Here is a 17,174-nt window from a genome sequence, read left to right as displayed (position 1 = left end):
GTCAGAAGTATTTCCAGAAGTCTCCAGTTTAGAGAGGTTAACTTGCCAGAGTAGTAAGGACACTAGATGAAAATGTAGAGAAAGTTTTACAACTAATGCATATTATGGGGGGTTGGAGATGGGCAATATAGCCAAACAACTCTGTCTTTTTTTTTTTCAATGTTATGGACAATTTATCACCTTAATCTATTGTTTTCTGGCTACATGAACTGAACAACAAAACATGGTTCAAAAATGATCATTCTGAAAAACACATTAACAATTATTGTATTCCATGATGCAAAGAGGAAACATTCTGAATTTCTGTTGAGCACTAAAGATCTCTGGAGGAAAAAAAAAAAAATCAGAATATGCACTTTTTTTTTTTTAAATCAACATCTTAGAAATTATATGAACCCAGTATATATATTTTTTTTTAAAAATGTGTATAACAAGCCAGATTATACCAAACTGACTTCATTACACTTGACTGACCCATGTATATGTAATGACTAAATACAGCTGAGTATGGTAGGAAAGTACCTCTTTAAACTCATGAAGAGACCAAAAAAAAAATAAAAATCACCAAATCCAGCCACTTCCACTGTTTTACAGCCAGTATATCTCCACTTTTAGCACTTTGTAAAATAGGTTGTCCAGATGGTGGCTGGTGAAGTTGCCAAAACACACCACCATTTTACTGATTTCACTACCATCCTGTCTGCCTTTGACACTGCCACTCTGTAAACTGCAGCTACAGTGGAAAGACTGTAAAGAAAAAGGTGCCGGTGCACTTGACAAATGGCATTTTCCTTCCATTATACTCATGTTTCTTATCACTTGCTCTATTATTAATTCGTCTCAACCTGTGTTCCTGCCTGTGAGTGCAATGGTCTGTTCCTGCACTGCCTCAAAAGAAAAAAAAAAAAATACTGCAAACCTTCTTTTGGGGCTTTAAAAGACAAGCAGCAGGCCAAAGCCAGGCATGCTCCGGCAGCTAGCTGGGCCTCTGCGTCAGATAAAAAAGGTGAGTTGTTCACATTCCTGCTTCATGCACAAACCAAACCCCCTGTGTCACACACACACAGTCCTTCTGCACAAATGATTGAGTTGTTTGTGTGCGTTTGCGTGTGTGTGTGTGTGGTCCTCCTGTCTCCTGTGTTTTTCCTTTAACCAGGGGGGTGTGGAGAAGTTACAAAACTTTTAAACTCTTTGTTATAAACTAATCAAACTCCAGATAAACGCTTTCGAGGGAGTAAGGCGACTCTGCAACAAAACCCAGCTCTTTTCATTTTATGACTTTGTGCTGATAACACACAAACACACACAGACAGCTCGGCAGGTTATCAACAAGCTTTCAACTTACACACCCATGGGAAAAAGGAAAACAAACTGGTATTCAAAACAGTTTGGGAAACTCAACTGGACTGCAATGACAGACGTATGCGAAAATACATGTGCATGTTCAAGGGATTAAGTGGTAGCTAGCAGGACATCTTTATGAGATCTTTCCTGGATTCATATCAAAACTCTGAGTGGGTCTGTTTAAGCTCTTCCTCACTACTGTTAATGTCCTTCTGTGTGTTTGCTTATCCCTTCCCATTGTCAACCCGGTGCCACCTTTCTTAAAAACATATCTGTTTTTGGTAATGCCCTGTGTCTGTGTTTATTGTAGCGTGTGTTCTCCTGGTTGTCTTGCATAATACTTCCCCAAAAACATATAAAACATTTAAGTGCACAAGAATAAAAAAAGAGGGCCTTGCTTTTAGTTTCAGGGAGGGTTAGCTTGACAAGACAGCAGGCCAAGTGAGCCCCACTACTACTATAAAAGGAATCTGATGGGGAAGGGAGGGCCACTGCACCACCAACATTATAAGCCTATCATCTTACCAAAAAGACAGGCTGAATGCACAAGCCAAACAAGAGGCAATCAAAAAAAATAAGATCTCTTACCCCATTCCAAAAACTCCAGGATGTTTTTCTCTCTTCTGAGCGGGGAGTTGTTGCATTCATCGTAGAGGCAGACCAGGATATCCAGCAGCGTTTCCACACTCAGGCACTGGCCATTAGACTTAGCTGGTCCGTCCACGATCAGCTTTTCCAGCTTCTTCAAACGCACCTCTCCCGACATGATTACTCCGGATAGTTGGTTTCTGAACTAATGATGATTGAGAAGGTGAAGAACAGGAGCAGGAGGTGATGGTGGAGGTGGAATGAGCAAACACCTCCTCGGCCTGTTAGTTAGGACAGAGGGGCCTGTAAAAGAAGTTCTCTCACCTTGAATATGTCCCGAAAATAAGAAAACTTTAAGTAGAGGGCGAGCCGGGGCTAATTCCACGTTAAAACCGAGCTATTCATGATCTCCCTCTCGAGATCCAGTATCTGGGAGGTGGAAAAGACGTGCAGCACTTCCCCATTTTGTTATACCTATCCCCACAGGGCACATAAGAAAAGAAGTAGTCACAATTACAGACCCTGGCTGCCCCGGGCCGGCTGATTTTTATGAAATCCCAACGTTAGCTGGCAGTTTTCTGGTCTTCTCTGAGTGAAAATAGTCGTTAAAGCCGACTCGATGCGGTTCAACAGATCCCCCTGAGTTGTTGTGGCAGATATGTGGGATTCTCCATTCTTGCAGCAACCCAAAAATGCAAGGCAGATCTGCAATGCTACAAAGCCCCAGCGCCCCTCCTCTGCTCCAGGAATGGAAGGGCGACACAGGCTTAGTTAGCAGGCTGCTAGGTTAGCTATTTAGCTAGCCAGCGAGCTAATGTTAACGTTACTTTTCTCCGTTTCTTAAGCCCATTATTGCTTCTTTTCCCTAAGAGTTAACTTATTTAGTACAGTGTGCTAACAGGTATGGACTAATTTCGCCTCCTTTCGACTGTATGGTTATATTTCGTCCAAAGGGAAGATATCTCCTTGTTTTCCTAACTCAGTGCTGGCAGATATGTTCTTTAAATCCCATTCTTCGTTCACAAACCAAACGTCTGTTGAGTTTCTTCACAGTTCAAGGCGACGACTGGGTTTGTTAAACTCTAACAACCTTTAAGTCAGCCGTCACAAATGCAAATCCGTTTTCTGAAGGTTACAGAGGAGCTCGTTTCATGTCCAGAGAAAAGCTGTACTGTAGTCTTGCTTATTCCAAATACGGGACACAGCCTAAATTCCCCCTGTCCTCTCCTTGCCTTGCTGCCTCCCCCGCCGGTCGGTCGCTTCTTGCCGTCTTTGCTCAATCAAGCTACCAGCAGCTTGCTGCCAGATACCCTCGACGGGAGAGACTGGCATGAGTAGAACTCTTTCGGTAACATCGCGCTGGATTGTGGGAAGCAGGACTTGGTCGTAAAATATGAATGGGTCACATATGGATGCTCAACACAAGACGCCACAGAAAAACTTCAGAACAAAACTTTAACACCATTTTGTTCATGTACCACCTCTGCTTTTAATCATGAGTGGTTTGCCTACAATGTAAAACAGGTTGAGTCGCTCTTATGGAATACTTTTGAAAGAAGGTCGATTTTTGTCATTTGTCGCGCATGCGTACAGCACTAAACCCTCCAGTCAGCCATCTTTGCTGTGCAGAATCTCTGAGCTGTCGGTCTTTCTACGTCGAGATGCCACTCTTTTGCTGTTTTTACCATCTCTGGCTACTGCTGCTGCTGCAGGCAAAATCCCAGATCATCATCATGGCGCCCGTCACAGCATCTGCTGTGCGGAGCGGGTGGGGGTGTGTGGAGGAGGTGGGGGCTGTCAATATTGTGAATGGAAACTGCGGGCTATCTGTCAGTCTGTTGGTGGCGCGGTGCGGAGAGGGGACACATTTTTTTCCCAGACTGAAATAACAATGACAGGTGTCCCCTTTAACTGGCTGTGTATAGAGATACCTACGCAGCAATGTGCGTCAGTATAACTAATGCTGAGTCAAAATCATCGAGTATGTATTTAGAACTTTGCTTTTGTGCAGATTTAATTCTGAGGAGATATGGACAACGACAGCTGTATTTTACCCCCATTGGAATAGCTCTACACCCATATGTATCTAAACAAAAAGTGTGATAATGCCATCTGAAATATTACAACAGCCTGTCTCCAGAAGTCACTGGGATTTTGGCACTGTAGTGCATTTCCTAAAGTCTGTTCTGCCCCTGAGACACTGATCCTTGCAGGATCCTAACATCAGGATGTGTTTGTGCAGGGTTTTCTGTTTCTTGAACTGTTCCATCAGGTGACAGACGTTTAAGGCTGAGAGCAAACAGGCCTGAAGGCAGGAGTTACATGTTCAGATGACAACAAAGGCAGCTGCAAATCCACACTCAGAGGCAATGGGTTTTATATATTTGTCAAACCTTTACTGTTTTTCTTCACTATTGTCTTTTAGTGTGTTCTCATCATATGCACTCAGTATGTTGCATGACCTACCTGTTCTTAATAATACTGGAAAATTAAATTCTAGTTACTGTACTGTATTTTGCATTCACTTCATTTTTACTGTAGGGTAATTATTCTTATGACTTTATTTGTGGTGAAATGCCTTCATCATCTATTTTATTGTGTTTTGTTTTGTTGTTTTTTTTACTTAATTATACAGAGACAGAGCTGTTCTCCTTGATATGTTCTGCATATTAAAGTATAATTAAACACAGACAAAATATTTGTAAATAATGTCTGATTTGCAGTCGTTTGGCCATTAATGAGAAAAGATGCTTAAACTAGAATAGTCCTGCATAAAGAATTCAGTCAAAGGTTCTACGTGATAATAGTGTCTGACTATTTAAGAAAACATCTAAAGGGAAAATGCATGAGGTTTTTACACCGGGTGTCCCTCTGAACTAAGCCTTTTCTTTTGTTTGGAAGAGTCCCATTTCTCCCTTTGAAGTGAGGTGATTATCACCGCTCAAAGTACATCTATTAATGATTAATGATCCACATAACAGTATCTTAGGGGGTGGGGAGGGCACGTATAGAGTCCTGTCTGTGTCACATACTCTGGCAGAAATCACCTTCATGATTCTTAACTGCAAATCCTTTTTTTTCTGACAAATAGAGTAAATCTATAAATGTTAAAGTACACAAGAACATACAGAATGACTTAGCGTATAATATGTTAAGTCTTGCATGCTAAGTGACCAAGAGTAATGTGACACCTTTGGTTCGACAGTCAGTAAATTGTGTATTCTTCAATGTTAGCACCATTCCAATATATTCCAGTATATGAGCAACCATAACATAAAGACAAAGATTAAAATTGTACTGCTTGTCAGTCTTTTATGAGTCTGTCTGAAGTGCATGGCCCCAAAGAACCAGGTAAAATGCACTTAAAGTTTTGTGATTCTTTTTCTATATTTTGTGCAGGCTGGTATTATTCTGTGAATGTAGTTTACTGCAGATGGCCACACTGATGGTAATGTCTTGACAGTGAAAAATGATGCACATATTAAAACCACGGTAGAATTTTAACTTTGAATGCATTCTTTTGGTTAAAAATGTATCTATTTAGATATTTGACAGCTGTTAAAACACCCTAAATAGAAAAATAAAATAAAAATTAAAAATCTGCAAAGAGGAAAAGATTATTTTCTAATACTATTTTAAAATAAAAAATTTTTTTGCATATACTACACATTTTTGTACATTATGGCTGCTCTGAATAAAGTTTCAACAATTGTGAAAGAACTTTAGGCTTCAGTTTCAGTGAAATATATTTAATCATTACAGCTGTTACAGTTTCATGTTTTCATTAAAATAAGACAGCAATAATATTGTTCAATTGTAGATGGTTTTTTTTTAATTTCCAAAAACAAGTTGCGTATAACCTGAATAAAACACTCTTCTTGCTCTCTGAAGCATTAAATGCACACTAAACACCCATTTATTAATGGAAGACAACATATGTATATATTTTTAAAAGATGTGTAGATTGAAATATTGTATAGATGTTTGTTTTAAGGGGAATCTTGTTCAAATTAAAGATAGGGTTAAATATCTCTCTTGTCTGTTTTCAAATAAAGCTTGTATAATATATGCTGGAACCACATAAAGGTTCCTATATTCATGCTATGACTCCCTGTCATTTTTTGCAATTAAAACAGTCTACATAGCTGTATCTGAAATAATCTAGTGGGTCTGTTGGGTGATATATTATGTTTACCATATCAGCTGTAAACCTTTGCAACTGGAAAATGAATACAGGAAAATACAGGGAAAAAAAGAGAATGAATTAGAGTTGATGTAGCAGACGATAGAAACGGGTCATATTTACTTATCTCAGGAGTTTTTGTCTTTGCAGTTCTTTGCTTTTTTTTTTTATTACATTATATTTCATTTATTGTTTGGTTGCACTGCATTAACACTAATAAGATAATGCCTTACTTTAGCCTGTGCTGGTGATTGTTGCTTCACAGTTACATATTCACTTTTTTCATCTTGTATCCATTTGTCTTCATTCCTCTTGATAAACAGAAATTAATACAAACCTCAGTTTAATATTAAAAAAGGGGACAGTGATTGTAATATTGCCTTTGCATGAAACATCTCTGGAGCAAGTCTGGAACGAAAGAGAATAAATTGCATGCGGAACATAAAATGAAACAGAGGGCGACACAAAGAGAACGATGAGCTCAGCTCCTCTCTTCAGGCTTCTATCAATTTTTGGTATGAGCATATATCAGATTTGTGCATTCATTATATTCACATAATTCATCACATACCCCAGACATTCACTCTCAATCAACAAGATAAATAAGTTCCTACTCTATGGAAAAACCTACATCTTTATAATGCATTTATGCATTGTCCTTAATTAAAAACATGATTAAAAGGTCTCTAAATGGTGGCGATTAACACCCAAAAAGTTTAAAAACAGTCAATAAATTCCCATCAGATCTGAAAAAAGAGTAATTTAGTCAGTTTAGATACTCTTCAATTTGTTTTTACACGAATTCCGTTTAGATACAACACTGTAATGGTTATATAGGCAGGTAAAAAAAAAAAAAAAAAAAAAAAATCACGCATATGCAAAAATGTTGTTTTATTGAGTGATATCTAGATTTTTTTTTTTTTTTTTTTTTTTGACACAGGACATTATTTTAGAGTGGATGTATTCGTTAAAGCAAATGTAAAATGTTACCACAGCTCCCTCTGGTGTCTAAATCGTCTCCCTACAACACAATACTTCATAGGTTTTTATTTTTCCACATTTCGTTGCCGCTTTTGATCGTTTAAAAATCATATTTCGTGTGGATCAAACAATTCCCCATCTGTGTAATACTTTTATTTATAACCTTCTTATTCATGCGTGAAATCAGCCAAATTAACCATTTCTTCTACTTCTTTGTGAGTTATTTATCACTCTGTTTATGTTTATTTTTTCCCCTGCACACCAAAAGTCTTCATCTCATCCGTCGGGTAATTATAAGTGAAGGCCAATATTTCTCATTAGTCCTATCTAATCATGTCTGATCCTATTTGGTTAAGTCTACGCCGGGATTAAATCCTCCTGTGTGTCTGATGGAGCTGTGGGAAATGTAATTAGACTGTCCTGTACCATTGGGCAACAATTGTGTTGCTGTTGTCTGTTGTCTGTTGTCGTCCCTGCACAGGTCTAGCGCTTTCAACACGGACAATGATGACTGATAAATGATTATTGGGTGGACTGATGGAGGAGGACTGGGCTTCAAAAGAAAAAAAAAGAAAAAGAAAAAAAAAGCCGCACTGTATGGCCCATTAAGGTGCAAACTAGTGCGGTTCATTCATCCAAATATTTGATGTTAAGATAAAGTAGAGTAGATCAGGAAGTCGTGTGCATAATGAGGACTTTACCCTGACCACCAACACAAGTTCAATATTGACTTTCTCCGCCTCGTTTCTATGGAGACGCCCAAAATGAGACGCTTTCCCGCCGCATTAATGCAATAGAGAAAACTGCAGCTCTTTCCTCCCCCTAGAATATTTATTTTATTATTTTTATTTATTATCCAGTTCCATACTCATATAAAACTTCTGCAAACAGCAGCTCGAGAGAGAGAGAGAGAGAGAGAGAGAGAGAGAGAGAGAGAGAGAGAGAGAGAGAGAGAGAGAGAGAGGAGAAAAGAGGAGGGGGAAGGGGTCCATGTCTCACAAATGGAAGGGAATGGCCTATAAATTGGACCGCTTTTGAATGCAAATGGTTGGATGTTAATTAACACCTGTGTTGTGGATTGTAGGAGCTTATTGGCCTTTGATTGAAAAGAAATGGCACCTGAGAGCATGAGATGTAGCTTTGAACTAGGCAAGCTGTCTTTGACTGGCATGGGAAGGAAGGAAGACTGAGAAATGTGACACAAAGGGCATCTTAATTTAAGGGTTGTCATGTGAGGGAGGGGATGCCATATGTATTTCAGAATCAGAGACAGTTTAAACCATAAAGAGCCAATGTTACTTTTGTGGCAGTTCCCAAAAGAATTTTTCTCTCTGTTTAGCCTTTCTTAAGTGATTTATCACCATTTATTGTAATATTATCCTCTGTATTTTCTATTTTTCAGTGTAAATCATGTATTTCCCCCATATTTAATTAGCTGATCATGTAGATGTTCATGAAAGCTCGTAGTTAATTAAAAGGTTTTTATATCAAAACAGAAAACTGAAGAAAAAGTTACTTTTTCGGCAAATCTATCATTAACTGAACATAAACCCAGTGTACCCATCCACTGTCATTTATGGGTTTTACTGGAGGATTAATGTTGGAGAAGATGACGGCGTTTCCATGTTCATTACAGAGCCTCTGAATGTCCAAATTGGTCATATCTGATGATCATGAAAAGATGACAAACTGTGTTTTACACAAATTATTTTCATGTATTGATAGGATTAGTCGATCAACACTTATCAAATATTTTAGATCAGTAGATGTTTTTGGTCGCCAGTGGATGTTTGGGTGTTTATGGGTTAACAGTTGACTTTTGGCTGGACTGGACAACAGTTACACTCTGATACTGGACAATCTGAGGACTCACTTTAGACCTCAGTTGAAAGAAGTGTTGATAATTTTTGATTTGTCTATTTGTGTGTGACTAAACAGACCATATCTAACAGGGCAGGAGAGTTTTAAGCTTTTAGAATACCTATCCAGCAGTCACTGTTAACAAAAATGTGTTGGATATATTTTACACATACATGCATTATTACTATTTAATTAATTTAATTAATGACTAGATCATAAGAATAAAATGCAATTGCACATTTTCACTTAAATGCTTTTGTTTTTTGTGTGTTTTCAAGTATTTTTTATTCCATTTCAAGTATCTGATTTTTTTCATATTCTGTCTAACAGACTGTAACCTTCCTAAAATAATAAATAAGTTGTTTTTTTTTTGTTTTTTTTTTCAGATTTTTCAGGAAACACAAATCACCAAAACCAAAAACTGAGTATTTTTTAATTTAAGCAAAAAGTCATTTTTGTTAAAAAAAAAAAAAAAAAAAAAAAAAAAAAAATTAGTAAGGAAATTATTTTAGGAAGGTGATGATATGTTCCAGTCAGTTTATTAGTTTGTTTTCACTTGGAGAGGTAAAAAAAAAAAACAAAAAAACATAAAAGAAGAAATTATACAGTTTTATGTGTTCACCCAAATTCTTTTTTTTCTATTTATTTAAGCCCAATGCATCTCTGTATACAAAGATCTGAAGTACTGACTGAACTGATTTAAGAGGTTGATGAACTTACATACTTACATACTTTCATTAATTTAACCCATAAGGGCCCAGTGCTACTTTAATGTCAGTTCCCAAATGAAATTTTTCTCTATTTAACCTTCGTTAAGTGATTTATCACCATTTATTGTAACATTATCCTCTATATTTTGCATTTTTCACTATAAATCATGTGTTTTCCTACATTTAATTTCCTATATTTAATTTAGATGTTCATGAAAACTCATAGTTAATTCAAAGGTTATTATATCAAAACAGAGAAAACAGAAGAAAAGGTGACTTTTTCAGGAAAATATATCAACAACTGAACATAAACCAAGGGTGTCTATCTATTGTTATTTATCAGACTATACAGGTTTTACTGGTGAATCACTGTTGTAGAAGATGAGAGTGTTTCCACGTTCACTACGGAGCCACTGAATGTCTAAGTGGGTCATATCTGATGACCATGAAAAGATGACAAACTGTGTTTTACACCAATTATTTACATGTATTGATAGGATTAGTGGACCAACAAGAATTAAATAGTTTACATCAGTAGATGCTTTTGGTCACCAGTGGATGTTTGGGTCTTTATGGGTTACATACAGTTTTTTTTTTTTTTTTTTTTTTTTTTTTAATTAAATTTCATGTGTCTTTCGCTGGATTTTGCACACTGGAAAACCCCTGATGGTTTTACAAGTCACAGTCATCACAAACTTTAATTTTTCAGTACTTTGATAGAGTGAGGCAAGAACTGTTTCCACAGCTGTACATACTCTGAACTTAATAAATGGACTGTGCAACTGTACATCTTTTTTTAAAATTGTAATTATATAGTTAGTATTACACTGTTGCCCATACAGTTGGAATAATTTTTTTTAAAGACACATTCCTCTTTTTTTCCCTATTTATATACATCAGTGATCTCCTCTGTCCAGATGAAATGATTACATACAAAAAGTAGGTTTACGCTTCTCTATCAAGAATAAATTACACTGTCAGACTCACTGCGAGAGAAGATGTCAAAATATTTTTATTCTAACCTCATGGGCAACAGCGTAAAGTAAAAAGTAAAGTATCCTCAAAAGCAACACAGAAAAACTAATAAACTGACTGTGGTGCATATTAGTCAGTTAGACATAAATGACATCATGTTCAGTTGTTGATATATTTTGCTGAAAAACTTACTTTTTCTTCAAGTTTTCTCTGTTTGGATATAATAACCTTTGAATTGACTGTGAGTTCTCATGAACATCTCAATTAAATATAGGAAATTAAATTTAGGAAAACACATGATTTACAGTGAAAATGCAAACTATAGGGGATAATGTTACAATAAATGGTGATAAATCACTGAAGAAAGGCTAAATAGAGAGAAAAATTCATCTAGGAACTGACACAAAAGTAGCACTGGGTCCTTATGGGTTAAATTAATGATAACATGTAACAAATAAATGTGGAATAACGTCTAATGCTGAAAAAACAATGAGGGTGGCCTGAAAATGAGTCCCAAATCCATTTCTTATTATACATAGTTATTTCATTAATTAACAGAAATGACATAAATGATATCATTTTGTTTTAAAATTTTTCATATGATTGCCTAAGTATAGAAACATTTGTGAATTTTGATTAATTCTAGATTTTATTTTTGGTTAACTGTCAATGATCCACATGGATGGGAATATGGCACAAATGAAGCGATGGAAATTAAATCCATAAATTGGAGATATAGTGTGAGCTACATTGCTGCCACAGATTGAACTGTGTGTTGTCAGTTTTGCAGAACTAATTAATAAATGTACTGCCTTGTTAGAACCAGGCCCTGGCTCTTGTGTGCGTGGGTCTGGCAGTCATCTGTCATTTGCTCTTCCTGTGTGCCCCTTGAGTCTGTCTGACATCTCTGAGCAAACACAGCCCAATACACAACCAACCAGCAGCCAGCAAGAGGACCCCTCTTCTAATGTTTGTGTGACAAAAAAGGCAAGGCAAATCCTCGCAATGGAATCAGATAATCACCAACCTGTGAAGAGCCTGCCCCAATCCACATCCGTGCCAGCCCCTCCCCTGCCTGAACCCACCCATCCTGACCCACCCTTGGATTAACTGTCTGTTTGGTTAATAATTTTAATCTGCTGGAGAGGGCCAAGAATGAGGTGACAGGGGCTTCGAATAAACATCTAATCCTCTAGTCACCCCTCTATCTCCCTCAGCCGCTGCTGTATCCATACCTCTCTGTCCTCCTTGAACCCATGTTACACATATATACACATACATCCACCTCCTGATTACACAGTCCAGTCCTTCTGCTGGACTAAAACTTCTTTCCAGACAGTAGAAGTAAGGCCACTGTGTGACAGACTGTTGCCAGACTGCCCACTCCTGACATCGTCCAGTGGAATGTACACGGCTGAGTGTTGGGTGTGTAGACAAGAGTGCTACTGAAGAGAGGGCAGCACAGGTTCACAGGGTCAGGGGATGTCTGTCTGGGACAACATCTGCAAGAAGAGGGGAGGGGGGATTATTAACAATCAAGACAGTGACTTCAGTGAAATGAAATAACTGCTTAAATAAGACCATCATTGAATCACAGCCATCAATTAGGGTCACATTAGTTTATGTTTCAGCCACTTGTTAAACACAGAAACTAGGAACAGTCCGATACATGCATTTCTTTTGTTATAACCTTAACAGTTGCTGAGAGTTAGGCTTTCATGACATGAGTGGATGTTAAATGGCTCAAACTGCAAACAATGTAACCTCCTGAATATCAGGAATATCATCTTAATAATAATATTAATAATAACACCAGATAATGACTGCATTGTTCATTAGTGTTGTCTAGACACTGGCTTTTGACAGACTATGAAACACTTACACTTGCAGCCAGTCCTAGGTTTGAAGTTTTTTTTTTGTCCAGGCTGTCTGGTATTGCTTAATAAGTAACTGTAAAGTGGAAAAAAAAACTGGAAAAGTTTATCATTAAATCAATACATCAAACAAATCAGTGCATTTCAGAGTGATTTGCAAGCAATTGACAAAACTAAGCGAAACAAAATATAGTAAGAGAACTAGTGTTAAAGACTGGAATAGAACAGTTTCAACAGAAAATAAATAAAGAAAACAATACCCCTTGCCTGAGCGGGGTAATGAGGAATGAGGAATAAAAATAGAAACCCAAACTGATCAGACATGGGCTTCAGTTGAACATGTAGGCTCTTTAGATCATAATAAGATACTACTCGTCCCAAGAAACCCTCATTTTCTTGTCTGGCCTTCCTTATCAACTGGAATCACTGTCTAATTCATTTGGACCATTAAGACAACATCTTAGATCCTTGTTGTGGCATCAAATCCATCCCAGCCCACCGACATCAAGAGCAGTTTTAGTGGAACACTATGGCGAAATTACACCCACACAACACGGATGGCACTCGAGTCTAATTGTTGCTGTTTGAAGTATGGCCACTTAGATATCCTGTTCGGGATGGGGCTGTATGGTCGCACCTTTGTTCTGATAAGGGTCCCTGCCCCCATCGACAAAGTGCGAACGACTGGGAGGACCGCGACAATATAAGGGACCGAAGGAGTGTCATTCAGACTCTATCTGTCTGTGGATGACTTGTGCAACTGTTTTACTGCTGCTGCTTTATTTCTTTAAAAACAACACTCAATTTTGACTCATGGATTTTCTCCGGGTTTGCGCATTCCTGTGCGTCGTCTTCGTCGGTTTCGCCAAGGCTTTTACGCATGAGGATATGAAGGACGCGCTGCTGAAGAAACTGGGCTTGGATGAAGTTCCTACAATCCATAAAAGGGATTTGGAGAACCTTGTTATTCCGGCACACATCAGAAATAAGTACTCATCCATGCTGAAGATGCACCACAGCAGGAGACGCAGATCCCTGCCGAGTCTGGCGGGCATCCTCAGGGGAATCCCTGGCAATGCAGGTAAAAATATTTACTATTATTTTCGAAAACATAACATTTAATATGTATGGGAAGTGTACATAATCAGATATGACACCAGTTCAGCCGACAAGCGCCGTCATTCCTGTGCGTAAAATTGATTCGCTTTTACGCACGGCCAAACTCCTAAACGCTTCCAATGTGTTGTGTTGTTAGATATCTCCGGGGAGTACGTGTACTCTGACACAACTCGGCATCGCATGGTGTTCGACATGGAGGCGAGGATCCCTGATAACAGTGAGGTGACCATGGCGGAGCTCAAGCTCTACCAGAGGACGTCTTACCACAGGCGCTTCTCTGCGGAGAGGAAGCACCACCGGCCGGTCAATAACGCCAGGGTGAGCATCTACTGGGTGGAGGTGCTTCCGAACGGCTCCAACCGGACGTCGCTGGTCGATTCACGGTAAGAATCATTCTGTGACGATAAGAGGGTATGAGAAGAAAAAAGTTGTCTCTCACGCCACGGTTAATTATCCTAATTTTATTAAACTTTGTAACTAATTAATCGGCCCTAATGTTCACAGGTTGATTCCCATTCATGAGACCGGCTGGAAGAGCTTTGATGTGACACAGGCGGTGCATTATTGGTCCAAAACCCAACAGAAGACACCTATGCACCTGGAGGTGTGGATCGAGGGCGAGAGACCTGGCAGCTACGCGGCAGAGATGGCCAAGAGTGTCCGCTTTACCACCCAGGAGCAGACGGACAACACCTTGGGGAAGCCCGAGTTGGTCCTCTACACACTCAACCTCGAAGAGTACGGGTAAGGGCCCGAGCTTTGATATACAGGATATTGTGTCAGTGTGACAATTAGCCCAGACCCTGTCCTGTTTCTACCTGTCACCATTTGCACTGATAAGAGTAGGAGTAGTGTTGGCACAGGGGCGTCAGCTCACTTATACCCAGTTTGGAGAAATCTAGTGACATATGACTGCCTGGTGTTAGAATTTCAGTCCTTACTCCATGGGATGCAATAATTCTGATTTAATATTTTAGGCCCAGTATAAATTTATATATTGTAGTTGGATATTTGCATGTCTTGCAGGGGTGTAGCTAAAATATTCCAGGGCCCTAAAGGGACTGTCCAGGCCCCCTTTCCCCCCCTTGTTTTGTTACCTTTATTTGAAACTGACGTCAGTGTTCTGTTTCCTCTGCAGCTCTCGTGGCGATTGTGATGTCAGTCATAACAAAGACACCTGCTGCAGGGAACAGTACTTCATTAACTTCCGTGCACTCACCTGGACACAATACTGGATCATTGAGCCGGCGGGCTACCAGGCCTTCAGGTGCACCGGGGCCTGCAAGCAACCCAAGCGCAACTACGGTTACGGGGAGAGAAGGTGCACGGCATCAGAGAGCGCCCCTTTACCCATCATGTACCTGGTGAAGAAGGGGGACTACACGGAAATAGAAGTGGCAGAGTTCCCCAATATGATTGTAGAACGGTGTGCATGCACAATGGACAATGTCTCCATAGTATGATGGAAAAGAGCCATAGCAACTCCTGTAATGCATTATGGGAATATTTTAGTTTGGGTGTTGATATATTATTTACCCGTAATGCATTATGGGAATATTTTAGTTTGGGTGTTGATATATTTAATGATCATAAACAACACATAGAGTACTTTCTTTTTAAATGGATGCATAACGAGAGTGGTTCACACAACAGGCAGCATGCCAGTCCTGCTGCTATTAGCCTCCATTACTTTCCACAAGCACTTTTATATATTTTGTACATTTTTGATATGTTTTTTTTATCTGAATTTATATCAATTGTGCTGTTGATGCCAGTGATCAGATCAAATTCTGTCTGATGTGATTTCAGATGTGTAATATTTTCAGACTGTACATAAAAGGGATGAGTTTATGTTTGGGAAAAATAAAGTATTTTGTTTCACTTAAAGCTCCTACCGCTCTCCCTCCTTCCTTCCCATAGCTGTTGAACTCGCTACCTGAGCCCCATTCACATTCATGATCGCATTCACATGCAGTCGCATACAGCTGCATGCTTCCGTCACGTCTCTATTTGCAGTTATAGGAAATTGTAAAGCAGAGTAAATAATTTGCCTAATGACTTACCACACTTGTTGTACCACAGGGGCCACTGTCATTGACAGTGACGGTCAAACCTCCTGTGTATTTTACGCTTTAATGACAGAGGGGACACATACTGAGAAAACATGAAGCCAATTCACATTAACCCCGAATCGTGTGTTTACATCGGGCTTAGACTGAACCAAACATTGGTAATCAGGGCCAATACCTAATGTGCTGTTTGCTGTCTGAGTGGGGGGTCTTGTCATTTACTAATATGCTGTTGATGGAAGTAAACATGCGTCCCAGCAACAGACAAGCAGATGTCTGTCTGGGAGGGAAGTGGATTCCCATCATACACCTCCAGCACCACCAGGAGGCATGGAGTAGAATAGAAGAAACACAGGTGGTGCTTGAATGACAAAGAGGGGCATACATACAACTGGACTATTTAACATTCATTTAGAATTAGGGGTGGAAATCACAGACTCACGTTAAAATACTTACTGCCCACGATGGAGCAGTTCTGCCATATTTGATATGATACACTGCAGTCATCTATGATACATAATGATACCTGCAGAGGAAAATCACAAATAAATAGATGGGCTGGGGAATAAAAGTCTAATGTTTGATACAGCAATGTCACTTTCCATGATATAAATAAAACATGTTTAACCCATTAAGGCCCAGTGCTACTTTTGTGGCAGTTACAAATATTACGTTTTCTATCTATTTAACCTTTCTTCTGTGTTTTATCACAATTTATTATAATATTATGCTCTGCATTTTGCATTTTTTCAGTGTAAATCTAGTATTTTCCTGCATTTAATTTACTTATCATGTAGGCTAGATGTTCACTAACCATTTAACAATGGCAATCTCTCCAGCACTGCATGTAACTCCTGAAGTGTTTGCACTATCCACAAAACTAAAATTACATCAGAAAGCTGAGATCCTGACTTTTCCGACACAATATAACAATTTATGGCAGTAATGTGAGACTCTGTTACAAGTAGAAAAAAACTGTTTCAAAGACTTTCACACAGGCTCAAAAACACCTGGAAATAACAAAAATAGCTATATGAATGTTCAAGACCAAAAAGCATGCTTTAGCAGATGTCAAATAGTTGAAAGTTTATTTCTACAATATCAAAAAAGTTTTGTTATGGACATTTACAGTTGTTTCTGATGATAAATATGTTAAAAACTTCCAGTCCGTTTTGTTTGTTTGTTTGTTTTTACTAAAACACACTGCTCTAAGCATTTAGTATTTATAATAATGATAATTAATGGCCAGATATTGAAAGTTAAGTTCTTCCTGAAAACAAAGGTGCAAAAGAATTGGCAAAAAAGACATTTTCTGACACTTCTATTGCAAAGAAAATATGAACACACGTAGGTGGCCTATTATAATGGCAGTCTTAAAAGGGTTAAAGCTCAGATTACAGTTCTGGGTTATTATATCAGAAACAGAGAAAAACAAAGAAAAAGTGACTTTTCAGTAAAATATATCATCAAC

General features: G+C 38.5%; 2 protein-coding genes across 12 annotated transcripts in view; one reads left to right on the top strand and one right to left on the bottom strand.

Moving 5' to 3' along the window:
• Positions 1-3,238, bottom strand: part of cdc42bpab (CDC42 binding protein kinase alpha (DMPK-like) b) — a 100,119-nt gene extending 96,881 nt beyond the window's left edge. For all 11 annotated transcript variants that reach the window (XM_030129018.1, XM_030129025.1, XM_030129021.1 and 8 more), the window contains exon 1: positions 1,933-3,238. In XM_030129018.1, the coding sequence (XP_029984878.1) occupies positions 1,933-2,110 (178 nt within the window). In that variant the 5' untranslated portion in view covers positions 2,111-3,238. The remainder of the gene's footprint in view (positions 1-1,932) is intronic.
• Positions 3,239-13,266: 10,028 nt separating this feature from the next.
• Positions 13,267-15,133, top strand: lft1 (lefty1). Its single transcript, XM_030128907.1, has 4 exons — positions 13,267-13,596; positions 13,771-14,017; positions 14,139-14,378; positions 14,773-15,133. Exons 1-4 carry the CDS (start codon positions 13,329-13,331, stop codon positions 15,095-15,097), a joined length of 1,080 nt encoding a protein of 359 aa, XP_029984767.1. The 5' UTR covers positions 13,267-13,328; the 3' UTR covers positions 15,098-15,133.
• The last annotated feature ends 2,041 nt before the right edge of the window (positions 15,134-17,174 follow it).

The sequence above is a fragment of the Sphaeramia orbicularis genome, chromosome 24, assembly GCF_902148855.1.
Source record: "Sphaeramia orbicularis chromosome 24, fSphaOr1.1, whole genome shotgun sequence".
NCBI lineage: Eukaryota > Metazoa > Chordata > Actinopteri > Kurtiformes > Apogonidae > Sphaeramia > Sphaeramia orbicularis.
Note: the sequence above shows the minus strand (reverse complement) of the source record. Positions and strands in the feature narration are given on the sequence as shown.

Bases quoted from the DNA above. Each gene is read 5' to 3' on its own strand.
- lft1 (XM_030128907.1), top strand. From the start codon at position 13,329: ATGGATTTTCTCCGGGTTTGCGCATTCCTGTGCGTCGTCTTCGTCGGT. The intron at 13,597-13,770 runs GTAAAAATATTT...TTGTGTTGTTAG, and splicing joins GGGAATCCCTGGCAATGCAG to ATATCTCCGGGGAGTACGTG. The intron at 14,018-14,138 runs GTAAGAATCATT...TAATGTTCACAG, and splicing joins ACGTCGCTGGTCGATTCACG to GTTGATTCCCATTCATGAGA.